The 17,849-nt window shown below is 45.1% G+C and overlaps 1 protein-coding gene across 1 annotated transcript in view; it reads right to left on the bottom strand.

The window, feature by feature from the left end:
- The window catches only part of ALOX5 (arachidonate 5-lipoxygenase), a 49,867-nt gene extending 37,586 nt beyond the window's left edge, over window positions 1-12,281 (bottom strand). Inside the window, exon 1 of the mRNA XM_042461185.1 lies at window positions 12,126-12,281. Within this exon, the coding sequence (XP_042317119.1) occupies window positions 12,126-12,278 (153 nt within the window). The 5' untranslated portion in view covers window positions 12,279-12,281. The remainder of the gene's footprint in view (window positions 1-12,125) is intronic.
- Window positions 12,282-17,849: the final 5,568 nt, after the last annotated feature.

The raw sequence follows: 17,849 nt of genomic DNA, 5'->3' as shown, positions 1-17,849 counted from the left end.
TTGGATGGCTTCAAAGAAGCAGTGGGTAAATGAATGGAAGTTAGGGTCATCAATGGTTACTGGTCAGGATCACCTTCAGTGTCACATGCTTACTTTGTCCATCTATTCACACAGTGATCAAACAGATGTCCTTATGGAAACCCAAGCAAGACATGCATACAGCTGCATCTCCCATCTCATGTTCGCTGGGACTAATGTGCATCTGATACAAAAGCATGCTGACAAATGACAGCTCTCTTGATCTACAATGGCTAAAGAGTTAAACTTTAAAAACTGTATAGAGAAAGGCATAATGTATCTTGATATACTATATTTTTTAAACAAAAACATCATAGAATCATAGAGTTTGAAGAGACCACAAGGGCCATCCAGTCCAATCCCTGCCATGCAGGAAATCTCAACCAAAGCATCCCCGACAAATGGCCATCCAGCCTCTGCTTAAAGACCTCCAAGGACTCCACCATTCTCTGAGTTTTTGGCCCCTGTTTCTGGATCCGTCGTTTAATCATCATTTTTAAAGAAAATCATGCCCTGGCCTGCTTCCTTTTGCAAGATGATAGGGCTAGTGATAAAAAAAAGGTGATGGAAGTGATGATAAAAATAATAATTTTGTGACAGCACAGCAACCACACTATGATATTCACCACTAAGAAAATCATGTGTCTTAACATGTTATCAGATAACATAAAACAATCATTAGCTGATTGTGTTAGAAAACACAGTATAAATGCTATGGAATACTCTAGATCCAAATGAATCAAGATGGCCAAAATTTTACCTAAGAGTACATTGTCATTCCCTATGGTTTACTGCTTCCTAGGGTACAAAGTGAGCAGTAACCAAGATTGGTTGTTTTGAATTTGCAGTAAAACAGTAGACAGTAGATTTTAATCCTCTCCTCCACTGCCATCTCCCTTTTGTGTTCCATGACTTTTTAGATCATAAGCCTAAAAGAATGTAACTGTCAAATTAACAATTTTTAAGTCACTTTGGAGCCTTTTTAGCTGAAGAGCAGAGTATAAATGCTCTAAAGAACTAAGGATAAGAAATAATTTGGTAGAATTCAAAGACATAACTGTGTTAGTCTGTAGAATCAGTATGTAGAGAGATCTTGTAGAACTTTTGAGACTAACTAAAGAAAGAAGTTAACAGATGAGCTTATATAGACTCTGTAGACCAAAGTCTACAAAAGCTCATGCTGCCAAATAGTTTTGTGTCACTCAAAAATGTTGCCATCTCACTGCTCACACAAAACTCCAGATCATTAATTAACAAATGGAAAGCAATAGTCCCAGTGCATATTTAACATATTTATAAAACATTTTGGCTCTGAGGTACTCCTTTTTCTTTTTTCACTGTAAGAGATAATAGTAGATTCTGTTCTCTGCTTCCTGTTTACTAACTGGTGACCAGTCCATAAGAACATCCTTCTTATTCCATTTCATGCAGAGGTGGTAACAAGAGTCAGCACCGTTGGAGCATCTTAACCATCCACTGAGACTACTACTGGCTAGATATTGTATTGAAAGGCACCAAAATAACAGACCCCAGGTCCAGTGAGAGCCAAGAACCCAGTTGACTCCCTAAATCTCTCCAATTGTGTTGCTGCTATAGTCCAAAGTAGGAGGTGATGGTAGTTTCATAGGGCAGGAAATGTTGGCAGAGAGAGCCCACTTGGCATTGGGGGCAGCCAAGCCCTACACTGGCCTGTTTCAGAGGATTTTGTCACAATTATTTTGAAAGCCTAAATATACATGGGTTCTGACAGATTAACTTTATTTCACATGCTCTGAAGACCTGTGTGTCAAAGAAGAGGCATTAGATGGTACTCCTTTTACCATATAATGCAGAATAGACAACCACGTTTTATGCTACAGAGAATTTTAAAGGAGTACAGTGCTTGTATTTTCCACAGTGGGGAATTTATCAGTAATAATCACATGTTTAGCTCAATGGCTAATGCATGCCTACTTTGCATATAAACAAACCGCTAAGACCATGGGTAACTGAGTCTAAAGATCATGGAAAAAGCTTGACAGGGAAATAAACTGTAAATTATTTCTCACTAAATGGGTATGCAAAGGGATCTTATAATACCTATCTGAGACTAACTGAAAGAGAGAAGTTGGTAGTATGGTCTTACATAGACTTGAGCTACTTCCTCAGATGCATGTTATTTAATTTACATGTTCCTGTAATCTTACAGTGGCTTATAAATTGTTAATTTGACAGTTCCCTAGGAATGCCTTTTATCACTTTGGTTGATTTTTGTATTGCAGCCGTATCTGAACAACTTGTCGGAATTACATATGCCCTGGTTACTCCTAAACTAGAGTACGTAATGCCTACTATATAAGTCTGCCTTAAAAGTGGTTTGGAAACTTCACATGGTCCAAAATGAAGCTCTTCTCAGATGATGGTGGAGGGAAGGCAGATACAGCATATAAGACCTTGTTCCAGCTCTACCCAGTTATGGGACCAAAATATGTGATGGTAACAATGTTGGAAGCCCTTAAGAGTTTTTGATCAGGCTATTTAAAGGACTGCATGTAAACCTCCCTAGTATACATGGACTGAGAGCTGTAAAATTTGCAATCAAAATAGATAATGCCCACATACTTAGGCAATTCCCTTCCTAGGGAAACACATATTACCTTTTTAATTTGTAATTTAAAACCAGAGAGGGGCATCAGAAAACAAGGATTAAATCTGAAAAGTCTTCTAGTCACTAGGCCAAAAATTCAACAATGTCATTCTTTTAACATTCATGGACATCTATAGTTTCCAGTTGTGAAACTGGGAACCAGTTACACAAGTAGTAACATGCTTGGGGACCACCAGCACAAATTACCATTTGTGCAACTACGGAAAAAAACAATGTTATGCTGCTGGTGTACATCTTTTCTTTATCTTTCTTAAAATATTTAGAAATTTAATATTTGCCACCAGTGCCACAATGACCAAAATAGGAATGTATTTTGTCAGAAAATAAACCTATATTAAGAAGTTATCAGCTCTTGCCCTACAAAAATAACACTATCACTGTACAAATGAAAGGAGAAATGACAGGTGGCAAGAGGACTTTAGCACATCTGATATTTTAATGTGAAAAGCAAAATGCTGATTTTTAACATTTTAAAACTTCGCTGGAAAAGAGGTTTATTTTATTAGAGATGAGGAACTGAAATATTATGCAACATGATCACTGAAAGAATAGTCCAGGAACAGGAACAAGAACAGACAAAGAAGCAGAACATGTTCTAAAGAAGCACGCATACTTAATGTGGCTCCCAGCACATTCCAATAATGGTAATCAGGGGAGCCTGTGGTAAGAAAAGCAAATAGTCATGTGGCTTAACACTGGCAATTATCTTAAAACATTAACTGAATATTCCATAATACCGCAAGCATCTAACCTATATTAGCTCCCTTTCTTATACTGAGGGATGGAAACTCTTCACAGAGTTGCCAGAACACAGTTAAGGCTGCATAAATGTCTTGCTGCTATAATGTCTCAGTCTATATTGCATCATCCCCATAGACAATTACTCAGTTTCAAGCCACCACAGTTTATTATGTCATGTTCCCATAATCCTGACTTCCCCATCAAACTTTGTGTGCCCTATATCTAGAAAGATCTAGTTCAATCTGGAAAATATATAGTCCCAATGAGTATGGTAGAATTGCACGTATGAAGTAAACATCCATTTAGACCTTCCTGACCTTACCAGTTGCTTTTATAACACTATTTGGCATGCAAAAGCTCCTGGCTGTTTTTGTCTAAAAATGCCACCACAAATTTGAATGACTTCTGAGGAAGCCAATGCCGTGTTGATGGAACCACAAAAGTATACACAGAAGACAGACTAAAGATCACTGTAGTCTACCAGTGAGAGGGAAGAAAGCGTGAGGAGGCAGCTTGTGAACAAGAGTGATGGAAGGACATTTTTGCAAAGCTAGCTTCTTTCCCAAAGCTAGCATTGCCAGCCAGAAAAACAACAGCCTGTGTCTTCCATAGTCATTTGACTTACAGAAACCAGCTGGTGAAGCTGTTCCCTATGAGAAAAAAAAGTTTTATATGTAACCAGAAGGTCCATGGCTAACAGGGAGACAATATGACTGCATGCACACTGCAGAAATAATCCAGTTTGACACCACTTTAACAGCCCTGGCTCAGTGCTATGGAATTCTGGAAACTGCAATTTGTTGTTGTACCAGAGCTCTCTGACAGAAAAGGCTAAATGTCTCATAAAATTACAATTCCCAGAATTCTATAGCACTGAGCAAGAGCAGTAAAAGCACAGTCAACCTGGATTGTTTCTGCAGTGCAGATGAAAGCTATGGCCCGAGACACACCGGAAAAAAGTGATGTGTCAGTGTGGAAACTAGAGTTCCAGAGTGCATGGCAACTGCATGCTCCAGAACCCTAGTCCATGCAGGCAGCAGCATCATGGCAAAGTCCTGTCCATATGGGCATTGCCATGATAATGACACTGCTGCACAGCATCTGCACATCGCTGCACGCTGTGGCGTCCTTCCGCAGTTAAAACAGACAATTCCAGCCTGCAACTGTATTCTGCTTTGGTCAGGTCCTACCTGGAATATTGTGTCCAGTTCTGGGCACCACAATTTAAAAAGGATGCTGAGAAACTGCAGCGTGTCCAAAGGAGGGCGACTAAAATGGTGAAAGGTCTGGAAACCATGCCCTATGAGGAACGACTCAGGGAGCTGGGGATGTTTAGCCTGGAGAAGAGAAGGTTAAGAGGTGATATGATAGTCCTGTTTAAATATTTGAAGGGATGTCATATTGAGGAGGGAGCAAGCTTGTTTTCTGCTGCTCCAGAGACTAGGACCCGGAACAATGGATGCAAACTCCAGGAAAAGAGATTCCACCTCAACATTAGGAGGAACTTCCTGACAGTAAGGGCTGTTCGACTGTGGAACACACTCCCTCAGAGTGTAGTGGAGTCTCCTTCCTTGGAGGTCTTTAAGCAGAGGCTAGATGGCCATCTGTCGGGGATGCTTTGATTTGGATTTCCTGCATGGCAGGGGGTTGGACTGGGATGGCCCTAGTGGTCTCTTCCAACTCTATGATTCTATGATTTCAGGGCGGTCTATACTGCCCCTATGTCACTTTGCTAACCCCAGCATTTGACAGTCATGCATTTGGCGTGTGGATGCCTGCAAGCACGTAAGTAACTATGACACTTAGCAATGCTGGGGCTCTTCTATTGGTGAAACCTCTTTATGGAAAGTGAGCTATCATAATTTGCTAACACTCATGCCTCATGCTGATCACCAAGGCAAAGTCTGCTTACAAACTCACAATTGTGCAGAGAACTTATCTGCATCCAATTACTGTAGAAATGAATATAAAATTACAGATTTTGGTAAACTATACAAGTGGTACACATTGGCAATTCTTCACATTTCATGTATAGTTGTAGCTGTTGTATATATATCGTTATACTATGGTCAGTCCTTACTATCTGCATGGGTTCTGTTCCTGACCCCCCTGCAGATGCCAAAAATCATAGGACCTCAAATCCTGCAGTTTTTAATGGTGGCACGCGCACGCACACAGCCTCACTTCCACTGTCACGTGTTGCCATTAGGGCCTATGGCGCTTGCCATTTGCAGATGCTCATATTTGTTGATTACAAGCCTGCGTTTAGGGAGGGAGGGCTGTAGCCTATTTTTAGTGTGATTGTTCGAAACCATAGGATGCTAGTGATGATTTCATAGATGTTACGTGACTGTGTACATAATTATCTGCCACATCAAATATACATCTCTCCAAATACATGCACAAGACCACTCGCATAAACGTTCCTTCTTTAGTCTTGCAGAGAGAGAATGAGAGAGAGAGAAAGCGAGGAAGAGATATTCTGCTTCTTTCTGTTCACAAGCCTCTTGTCATAGACAAGTAGCTGTGTCTATGAGCAACCTCCTCATCCTGTCCTTCATTCATCTGGTTTGCCATAGGTGATGCAGCAAGCCAATATTTTCTATTTCACTGCCTGGAGGAGACAGAGAGCAAATGAGTAGAAGTGGAGTTGGTTTCCATGGGGGCTCAACAGACCACCCCGAAAGAACAGACTGGAGGCACCTGTTTTGCTCCTGAGAGGCGCTGAAGCAGCCAAACCACATGGCGTCCCTCAGCACCAAAAAGAACCCACTAAAAGCAGGCTCTTTTTTGTTCCTGCAGCGGATGCCATGAGTGCATCATGTCGCATATCAATGATGCAAACACGGTGCCGTGCAGGTGTGGTGCTGTGCTTGAATCATGATGGTGGCCCCCATGTGGATGAGAACTCGGGAGTGTCCGGATACTCCACACTCCTGAGCCCTAATTTTGGTCCCCGGCCACTGCAAACCAGCAGTCTGTACTGGGCCATGGACTTGTATACTCTGGCGCAGCCATTCTGTGGAGAAACTGATCTACTAAGATGCCCAGATGCCATGAGCAAGCCAAGGAAAGAACTTCTGAAAGGGAAAGCAGGAATTATGCCCTGTGACACTCAGTTAAAAAAATAAACTTCCATCACTCATCAGTCATTCAGTCATCCTTCCTTCCTTCCTTCCTTCCTTCCTTCCTTCCTTCCTTCTTTCTTTCCTTCCTTCTTTCCTTCTCTCTCTCTCTCTCTCTGATTCTTCCTCTTGATTCACCGGCATTATCTTTGGGTGGCATGAGCCAGGACCTCCTAGTCTGAGTAAGGAGGCACTAATGGCCACTCCTTAAATGAACCACTGTTTGCTCACTTGCTTGTTTTCCGTCTCTAAAATCTGGTGACATAGTAGGCAGTACTGGGTCCAGGTCCACTGCTATGTACAAAGAAAGTGCAATGGTGAGTTACCAAGAGGAAATGATGTCTCCTCATTGATCAGGCAATCACCCTACTCGCTTGCACATCTCCACTCATTCTTGATTGTGAGGTTTTGCACTCAGCTGTAGTGCTTGGGAAAATAGGTATGTAAGTGCTTCAGGAGCCATTCTCCTTTAATGTTGTCTAGAGAGCAGTGGCATCACAAGGGGGTTGTGAGGGGTGCAGGGAGTGCAGACAGCACCAGGTGATACCACTGCTCTTCAAATACCTGCCTTTGGGCAGAAACAGGCTGTGGCATTCACCTGTGTCCCATTAAAATGGTGAAGAGATGGGGTGAGTGGAGTGAGGCTGAGTGGAAGAAGAGAAGCCCCAGGTTATTTTTTTAAAATATATTAAAATTTCAAGTTTCAAAAGTTTAATTTTAATTTTATGAAAAAAAATTAAAAATATTTTTTGAAAAAAATTCTTTTAAAACATCACATTTTACCAGATTTTCACTTTAAGCACATGAAACTATGTATATGTAAATAAATTTAAACTTTACATATGATAGGTAAAAGGTAAAGGTAGTCCCTTGACATGAATGTCTAGTCGTAACCAATTGTAGGAGATAGTGCTTATCTCCCTTAGTAAGCCAAAGAGCCAGCATTGTCCAAGGACTGCTCTGGTAGTCATGTAGCTAGCATGACTACAACGAATGTTGTTACCTTCCCACCAAAGTGGTACCTATCTAGCTACTTACATTTGCATGCTTTCAAACTGCTAGGTTGGCAGAAGCTGGGGCTAGTGACAGGAGCTCACTCCATCATGCAGCACTCAGGCCTCGAAGTGCCAACCATCCGATCTTACAATTGTCAGAATTGGTATCGTAACAACTAAGCCAGTCATCCCCTTACAGTACGTATGATACTTTAATTTAAAAGTATAATTTTAATTGTGCTAGTTGTTTATGTCACAACGATTACCATTAGATTCCGTGATATGCAGGAATTATGATTTATAAGTAACATCAGTACCAAAAAACCCCCCATAACTAAGAATCTGTACAGTGTGGGATGGGAGGAAGTCAATGGAGGGTTGAAACTGCACTGGGTTGATGCCAACTCTATGAAGCCACTGGTAGAGAGAGAGTGAGGAAGCAAGGGCAGAAGGGGCATCAGCTTCTCTGGCAAGGCAGCCCCCCAGGCACCCTCCCCCCCCTGCCCCAAGATCCAGAATGAAGGAAGATGAGCAGGCAAAGCAGGGACCTTTCTTCTTGCTCCCCTTTACTGCTTGGCAAGTGCAATGGTAATGGAGCAGTGCACACTTTCCAGAGGAGAGAGCAGCTGAGAAGTTGGGGGATGAGGCCTTAGTTCCTTGTGACCACCATGCAGGGCACAAGGGCAGAACCTGCCTCTAGCATTGGCTCCAGGCAGGAAGGGGGACTCAGGAGGGGGGCTTTTTCTGGGCTGGAAGTACCCCCATCACTCACCCAACTGAACTGAAATTTTTCAGGGGCAGCCACAGGCAGCAATAGCTTCTTGGTGCCAATGGGCACTCCTGAGAAGCAGGAGTGGTGTTTATCACACGGAGCTTTTTGGAGATTTTGCAGCTCAGATCCGGGGTGACTGCGGGTCCAACGGTGCGGTTTCACGTTATAATGTGAATGTGTTATCAGACAAGATTCCTTTCTATGGAAGCTCCTTCCGTGGAGCTTCTGCAGTGATTCCAAAGTGACCCCTTATTTTGGTGAAATCAGAAAAAAAGGGAATTCACAGAATTTGCTTTCAAGCTCACTTCGATTTCACTTCAAATTGGTCTCATGTGGAAGATCACTCCAATGTCGCCCCCCTTGGCCCCCTGCGTCCTACTCCTTCATCCCCCTCCTTCTCCTTCATGCCATCTCGTCCTCTCTGCCACCCTGCTACCCATCCCATCATCCCCTAACTGCTCCTGCATCCCCATCTCATCTTCTCTGCCATCCTTTGATCTATCCCATTATCCCCTGCCTGCTCCTTGAGCCCGATCCTGGCTCCAGTGACCCCCTGCGACCTATCCCATCATCCCTTGACTGCTCCTTGAGCCCAACCCTGGCTCCAGTGACCTCCTGCGACCTATCCCACCATCCCCTGCCTGCTCCTTCAGCCCGATCCTGGCTCCAGTGACCCCCTGCAACCTATCCCATCATCCCCTGACAACTCCTTCTGCCCAATGAAGGATGACAGCTAAGGAGGGGGCAGGGAAGGAGGATGTGCAAGAGTCCCAATTCGAATCATTGAATCCACATGGTATGCACTGGTGTGGTAATACAATTTGCACTCACTCCACTTTGTGTGAATCTGCATCAGTGACTTGCCTTGGATTTGATTCCCCCTTGTTTCGGAAGGGCAACGGAAGGGCAACCAGGTGTGATAAAACATTCACATTACGATGTGAATTCGCATAGCTGAACCAGGAGTCACCCCGGATCTGAGCTGCAAAAAGCCCCATGTGATAAAACTCAGTGGCATCTGAAGGGGTGCAGACTGCATCAGGTGAGACTCTAAGAAGAGGTAACACCACTGTTCCTCAAACATCTCCTTTTTAGCAGAAACAGGCCGGGGCATTCACCTGAAGAGATGCTGTGAGTGGGGTGAGGCTCAATGGGAGGAGAAAGGAGAGACCCCAGGTTTCTTTTTAATTTTAATTTTTTAAATTTTAATTTTAAAATGTTTTTTAAAATTATTTTTAAAAAATAAGATAGTCTTTAATTTTTTCTTTAAAAACATAATATTTTACAAAAATTTCACTTTAACTGCATGAAAATATGTATATAAATACATTTGGGGTTTGCATATGAAATTGCAATTTAAAAGTGTGATTTTAATTTTGCTAGTTGCTTACATTGCAACTGTTATCATGACATTCAGCAATATGTAAGAATTATGAGTAACATTAGCAGGAAATGTATGTAGAGAGATCTTGTAGCACCTTTGAGATTAACTGAAAGAAAGAACTTGACAGCAGGAACTTTCCTAGACTTCAATCTACTTCCTCAGATGCATTTGGATGTAGACTGAGGTAGTAGACTGAAGTCTACAAAGTTACTCAACACCTTCTTTGCTTCAGTCTTCTCAGAAAAAGCAAAGGGTGCTCAACCTGAGGATAATGGAGCAGAGGACAGATTAGGGGAATTTCAGCACAGAATAAGTAAAGAGATAGTAGAGGAACACCTGATTAATCTAAATGAATTTAAGTCTCCAGGACCAGATGAACTACATCCAAGGGTACTAAAAGAACTGGCAAAAGTAATATCGGAGCCATTGGCAATAATCTTTGAGAACTCCTGGAGAACAGGAGAGATCCCAGCAGACTGGAGGAGGGCAAACCTTGTCCCCATCTTCAAAAAGGGGGAAAAAGAGGATCCCAACAATTATTGTCCAGTTAGTCTGACATCTATACCAGGAAAAAATCTAGAGCAGATCATTAAACAGAGAGTCTATGAACATCTAGAAGGCAATGCCATAATCACTAAAAGTCAACATGGGTTTCAGAGAAACAAGTCATGCCAGACAAATCTGATCTCTTTCTTGGATAAAATTACCAGCTTGTTAGATGAAGGGAATGCTGTGGATATAGTATATTTTGATTTCAGTAAGGCTTTTGACAGGGTTCCCCATGACATTCTTGCAAACAAGCTTGTAAAATGTGGGCTTGACAAAGGAACTGTTACATGGATTTGTAATTAGTTGACTGGCCGAACCCAAAGGGTGCTCAACAATGGCTCCTTTTCATCCTGGAGAAAAGTGACCAGTGGAGTCCCACAGGACTCTGTCCTGGGCCCAGTGCTATTCAACATCTTTATCAATGATTTGGATGACAGAATTGGGAGCATACTTATCAAATTTGCAGATGACACCAAATTAGGAGGAATAGCTAATACCTCAGAGGAGAGGATCAAGATGCTGTTTTAATTGTTTTATCTTGATGTATTTTTTATCTAAATCTGTACGCCGCTTTGATCAAAAGTTGGAAAAGCGGGATAGAAATAAACTTTTTATTATTTATTATTAAGATTCAAAATGACCTGAACAGACTAGAAAACTGGGCCAAAGCTAACAAAATGAATTTCAACATGGAGAAATGTAAGGTACTGCACTTAGGGCGGAAAAATGAAATGCACAGATATAGGATGAGGGACACCTGGCTGAATGAAACTACAGTCAGCCCTTCTTATACACGGATTTGTTATACACGGATTTAAGCATACACGGTTTGAAAATGTCCCAAAAAAGTATACATTTACCTTGATTTTTCATTTTTTATAAGGGACACCATTTTGCTATGTCATTATATTTAATGGGACTTGAGCATACATGGATTTTGTTATACACGGGGGATCTTGGAACCAAACCCCAGCGTATAACAAGGATCCACTGTACATGTGAAAGGGATCCAGGAGTCCGATTAGACCACAAGTTGAATATGAGTCAACAGTGTGATGCAGCAGCTAAAAAGGCCAATGCAATTTTAGGCTGCATCAATAAAAGTATAGTGTCTAGATCAAGGGAAGTAATAGTGCCACTGTATTCTGCTTTGGTCAGGCCTCACCTGGAATATTGTGTCCAGTTCTGGGTGCCACAATTCAAAAAGGATGTTGGGGTGTGCAAAGGAGGGCGACTAAAATGGTGAAGGGTTTGGAAACCATGTCCTATGAGGAACGACTCAGGGAGCTGGGGATGTTTAGCCTGGAGAAGATAAGGTTAAGAGGTGATATGACAGCCCTGTTTAAATACTTGAAGGGAGAGAGCAAGCTTGTTTTGTGCTTCTCCAGAGACTAGAACATGGAACAATGGATGCAGGACAAGAGATTCCACCTCAACATTAGGAGGAACTTCCTGACAGTAAGGGCTGTTTGACAGTGGAACACACTCCCTCGGAGTCTCCTTCTTTGGAGGTCTATAATAATAATGATGATGATGATTTATTATTTCTATTTCCTGCCTCTCTCTACGGATCACAACAAACCCACATACAATCATACAAATATTGAACATGAAGCAGAGGCTGGATGGCCATCTATTTAGGAATGCTTCGATTGAGAGTTCCTGCATGGCAGAAGAGGGGTTAGACTGGATGGCCCTTGGGGATCTCTATGACTCTTATTTCAGTTTGTCTCAAAGTGGTGACAAGATCTCCCTGACTCCATCTCCCAGAACTCCATAGCCTTGAGCCAGTAATGCGGTGAAAGCGGTTTATTCCTGCAGTGTGGATGCAGCCAGGGAGGCATGGTGCAAAGAGCAGCGGGGGCAGGGAAAGGGTCCTGGGGAGGGTACTCACGGCGCCCCTCTCGAAGTCGTTGTAGAAGGCCTTGTCCAGGAGGTGCCTCTCGCTGGAGCCCTCGGAGCCCAGGAGACTCAGGTAGATGTAGTCGTCGGTGCCTGCGAACCACTGGCTGCCCGTCGCCACTGTCACCGAGTAAGAAGAGGGCATGGCTGCTGGTGCTGCTGCTGCTGCTGCAGGATGGATCCCCTCTCTGCCTCTCCCTCTCTGTCTGTGGGGCCCCAGGCTTTGGCTGGACTGGGCAGGAGGAGCCAAGGGAGGGAAGGGCTGCTGAGTGAGAGGCCCCACCTGAGGGAAGGATGGTCCTCCAGCACCAGCACCACTTGGGGAGGCATGTGCCATAGAAGAGACCACAAGGGCCACCCAGTCCAACCCCCTTCTGCCATGCAGGAACTCTCCATCAAAGCATCCCCATTGACAGATGGCCATCCAGCCTCTGCTTAAAGATCTCCAAGGAAGGACACTCTGGGGGAGTGTGTTCCACTGTCAAACAGCCCTTACTGTCAGGAGGTTCCTCCTAATGTTGAGCTGGAATCTCTTTTGCTGCAGTTTGCATTCATTGTTCCAGGTCCTGTTCTCTGGAGCAGCAGAAAACAAGCTTGCTCCCTCCTCAATGTGACATCCCTTCAAGTATTTAAACAGGGCTATCATGTCACCTCTGAACCCCAAGGGCCACCTAGTCCAACCCCCCCTTCTGCCATGCAGGAGCTCTCCATCAAAGCATCCCCAGAGAAGCCTTCAAAAGCCCATTGGCCACTTGCAGCCAAGAAACCAGGAGGAGGTTTGTGCCCCAGCGAATGCGGAGGGACAAGTGTATAGAAGTTAGAATCGTGGAAGCCATTGTATCCTTCATTACCATGTATGGATGTGAGCACTGGAGAGTGAAGAAAGGAGATAGGAAGAAAATTCATTCATTTAAGGTGTGGTGCTGGAGGAGAGTGCTGAGGGTACCATGGACAGCCAAAAAGACAAAACAAATGGGTCCTAGAACAGTTCAAACCAGAACTCTCCCCGGAAGCCAAGATGAGAATCAAATCAAGGTTGTTGTGCTTCAGACACATCATGAGAGAGCACAGCTCTTTGGAAAAACAATGATGCTGGGGAAAGTGGAGAGAAGTAGGAAGAGAGGATGCCCTCATGCCAGTTGGATGGACTTCATCAGGGGAGCCACTGTCTGAAGGGCCTGAGCAGAGCAATGGAGGACGGGGGGGGGGGGGGGGACAAATTTTGGAGGTGTCCCATCATCCACAGGGTCACCCTGGATCACTTTGCCTTGAAAGTAGCCAACATCAACAACCATCCTATCGACTTCCATCCGTTCAGTTTCATAAGATCGCAGGGCAGCGGCTGTTCCTTCTCCCCTCCCTCAGTGATGGTCTGGCCACAGAGGGCCACATTAATAACTTTCGGCAGCCATTTGCTCCCTTCGCTTCTCCCAGTTGTTTAAAAACCAGAGTGAAGGCAAGGTAGAGTCAACTAGGCCTAGCACCACACCTTCACAGACCCCTGTTACAGATCTGAAAAACCCTCTGAAGATTTAGGGCAAGGGCCATGTGTTGCCTCCTTCTGGATTCCACATCCATTCCGCCCCACCTGTGTGCATGTGCTTGATACCTGAGCTCTTACTAGCACTCTGTACTGCACCTTCATATCCACCAAAGCTCACGCAAACTCAAAACCAGTCTTCAAGGTGCTGCTATGTTTCCCCCTCTCCTCCCCTTCTTCCCCTTCCTTTCCTCCTTTTTATGATGGAAGAAACTAACACGGCTACTTTGCATCTACACTGCAGCAACAGTCCAATTTGACACTACTTTAACTGTCATGGCTACACGCTCTGGAATTCTGGGAATTGTTTGATGTGGCACCTGCAGTTAAAGTGGTGTCAAACCGGACCATTGCTGCAGTGTGGATGTAGCACTTGAAAAGGTCCTGGTTCCATGGCTACCACTCTCCCCCTTGTGGTGAGATGATGGGTCATGGGAGAGACAGCCTATTCATCTGGACAGCTTTAGAGGCCCAGTTGGCATCAAGATTTATTCTATTGGATGCCTGCCAAGTAAAAACAAGGACTGTTTTGTTTGATCCTTTAAACGGGCCATTGGATTAATTCGATTTGTTATTTGTTCTGGCTTCCAATGTTTAAAACAAGCTGTAGGACCTGCTGTTTAATTTGCCATATTTTTAAAAATAGGGGTTTTTAACCCACTAAATCACTCCTGTTTTAATTGCCAAGAGATCCTGTGGCACCTTTGAGACTAACTGAGCAAAGAAGTTTGTAGCATAAACTTTTGCAGACTCTGTCTCCTTCCTCAGAGGCAAGGAGTGGCCAAAGTCCTTTCTGGGCAGCCCTTCATTCCATGCATCTGTGGAAGGAGATCAGTCCTACAATAGCTGATGCTACAACTTCTTTGAAAAGCACAAGGCCTGGTCCAGCACCTCTTGGCTCTCCTTCGGTTCTGGCACAACTGACCTCTTTCTTGCTGCGTGGTTCGCCATCTGCGACAGTCCGTGCCTTGGGATGTTTTGGCGGCTTTGGCTCTTGGCAGGATTGGTGGCCTCTGCCTCGCTCAGTAGCCAGATGGGCTTTCCAGTCTTCTCTCCATTTCAGGCCTGGTGATCATCAGGGCCTGAGCCTGGAAGAGTTAAGAAGGATCGGCTAAATGGATTTTGCTATGATCATTTGCTATGATAAGTCAAGGGTAAAACCGTAGGGCCATACAGCAAAGGATCTAAAGGATGAAGCAAAGCAAAACAAGGCAAAGAACTGATAAAATTCCAATCAGACTTAACTCTTGCGCTACTCTTAAGACTGAATGGATGAGAGAGGAGAGGAGTCAGTGCTTCACGTATTATACTCTTGCTTTTCACCAGGGGATGGTTCCTCCTTTTAAATAAGAGTTAAGAACAGTACTTACACTGACCCCTGGTAAGTCGACTCAGATTTTTTCGATCAAATTTTTGACCTACATTTCTAGTCTTATACTGAGTATAACAGCATGTTCATTCTACATTTTGTATTCTAACCACCTTGAGACCACTCCTGGGAGAAACGAAATTGAAGAAAAAGACAACCAACACTTGAACCAACTAATGAAGGACTGTTTTAAGAGGATGCTATCAGTGAGCTCAAGCAGTCCACCTGGTTTAAAGCAAGGCCTTCCCAAGCAGTAGTACTAGCATTTAAATAAAGAAAGGACTGGATGCACTTACTGTGAAGAGAAAACGCCAGAGAAAGCAAGAGAGCTCTCCAACGATCAATGGCACCAGACCAGTTCTTGTGTGTCCATCTTATACAGCTGTGCAATTCCTCGCGTCAATTCGGGTAAACTTGGACACAATATTCACAGGTCCGGAAATAAAATGGATTGTTATTTTCCCTTTGTGCTTGTCAAGTGCAAAGCAGCCAAAAAATAAAGTAACCATGCGCAGAGGGGTAAAAAGGGCCCTCGCCCTGGAAACAGCCTGGTGGCCACGGAAAGTGGGCCAAAACCACACACACCCAGGATGTAGGTGGCATGGGAAGCAAAGGAGGCAAACAGCGGCCTTCAACCCGATACGTGGGGCACACGACTAGACCAGTGACCCAAACGGGGCCTTCAGGTCACAACAGAACCCCAGAAGCAGACAACAGGGGGAATGGAGAGCTAAGGTCTAACCTCCAGAGGATGAAAGTCTGGGAATCATCGGGGACTAGACTGAATGGCAGTACAGAGCTGGTAACAGAGTGTTGCCACAAAGTACCACAAAGGACATGGCAAATACTCTCATGCCATCTCAGCCCCATAGGCAACAATATTCATAGAAAATAAGAGCAGCCAAAGGATTGGTGATGGGGAAGGGGGTATTCTATCGGAAGAGAGCCGGGCTAGCGGTGCTGAGAACAAAATAATCACCCATGCTGCAAAATGTTGTGTGCAGATCCCATTTGTGGCTCCTAGAATCCATGGGGCCATACTAGAGCATAAGGAAGGACTTCGATGCAGCCAGAACAGAAGCCCCTCTATCCAAGTACCCCTCTACTTAAGCCACTAGTAATCCCTGGATGGTAGGCATGGGTTTGATGTCTGATTCTCCTTTCCTTCCAAAGTGGGCCCCCCAACGGAGGCCGTGGACTTTGCTGCCTTGTTTGTTGCTCCTCTGGGCTTGGCTGTTATTGTTAAACCTTGAATTGCGCAGACAGAAGGACGCTGTGACAACCATCTGCAGCCTCGTCGAGGGAGCCCGGTAACACCTGGGGGAAAGTCAGGGAGGGGTGTGCTCCGGGAGAGCGCACACTATAAAGCCTGCTCACCGCACCCTTCCTTCTCTGCCCCCCCAACGGAGGCCTGTGGACTTTGCTGCCTTGTTGTTTGCTCTCCTGGGGCTTAGCTGTTATTGTTAAACCTGTGCAATTGGGAGCCAGAGGACGCTCTGTCACCATGCTGCAGCAATTGACGGTGGCACAACTGTGCAGCTGTGTGTAAACGTGGGTTTTGGTAACCGCCAGCGGAGCCACTGTATTGAGGAATAATATAACATTGTTGTAAAGTCTTCCTCTGCTGGGCTCCTTGATGGTTTAGAGGGGATGGGCTATGGACTTGGGGTTGGATTACATGGGGGAGGTGGCTGGGCATGTTGAGGTTGCAACTGGAGCTCCCTTGGAGTAGTGGGGGGCAAGGGAGAATGGCGGTAGGAGAGGGAAACTCAGAGGAAAGGAAGGCGAGGTCGATGTTTAATACATCTCTCCTTCCATCCACTCTCCTAGCCAAAGAGAACTGAGGGTCAGTCCAAGTGCCACAAACCCTGTCTCTGCTCCTGTGCAATGCCAGGTCTATTAGGAAAAAAAACCACATCTGTACGACTTATACAAGATAAGAACTGTGACCTGGCTTGCATTACTGAAACCTGGCTAAGGCCTGAGAATGAAGCAGTGTGGGTACAGGCCCTTCAGCTGGGTATTCAGTGAAGGACCAGATCAGGTTAGTGTGGGCTGGGGGGGCGGTGTTGCCCTTGGGTCCATAATAACACCCTTCCTTTGAAAAAAAAACGCAGGAAAAACCAATGTCCCGTAGAAAAACCGTGATTTTCCCATCCGAGTTTGGTTGTTGTTGGGTTACCTTAACCCCCTGAAAAGGAATAAGGGATAGTCCGGGGGGGGGAAGTACTTGTTGGTTTCCTATAACCCGTCCACCCCTGGGTGGCGCTAACAGAACACCCCTCCCCGGTGCCGAGCCGCCCCCTGTGAACAACAAACTAATCTCGGAACGTGGGCTTGGTTGGAGGCCCTCCCCCCCCTAGGCCTCCTGGTGGTCCCCCCCACACGTGTGTTCCCCCCAAGATCAACCTTTGAAAAACTCCTGGCAAAATCGCGTGGGAGTTGGGCACAGAACGACAGACGAATGATGGTGTGCTAGGGAGCGGAACGGAGTGCGTCGAGACATCGGAAGGGACAGTGACGCAGGTGCGGTGGTTTCCATGAGCGTAAATAACAGCCGGTATTTGCGATCGCTAGCAGCAGATCAGCTATCTGTACGTCAGAAATTTATAAGCTACGGGTGCACCAGAGCGCCCACTGAGATGGGGGAGCGAGCGGCAAGCGAGGGCGCGCTGTGATAGGCGGGCCGAGACGGGCACACATCGCCCGATGCCGCGGCAGGGCGGCGGAGTGGAGACCGACTCTCGGTCGTGTGCGGAGGCGGGCGAGGCGGGTAGAGCGGCGCTGATGGGATCCCTCGATCCGAT

The sequence above is a fragment of the Sceloporus undulatus genome, chromosome 4 (assembly GCF_019175285.1).
Source record: "Sceloporus undulatus isolate JIND9_A2432 ecotype Alabama chromosome 4, SceUnd_v1.1, whole genome shotgun sequence".
Classification (NCBI taxonomy): Eukaryota; Metazoa; Chordata; class Lepidosauria; order Squamata; family Phrynosomatidae; genus Sceloporus; species Sceloporus undulatus.
This window is presented reverse-complemented; position numbering and strand designations above follow the sequence as displayed.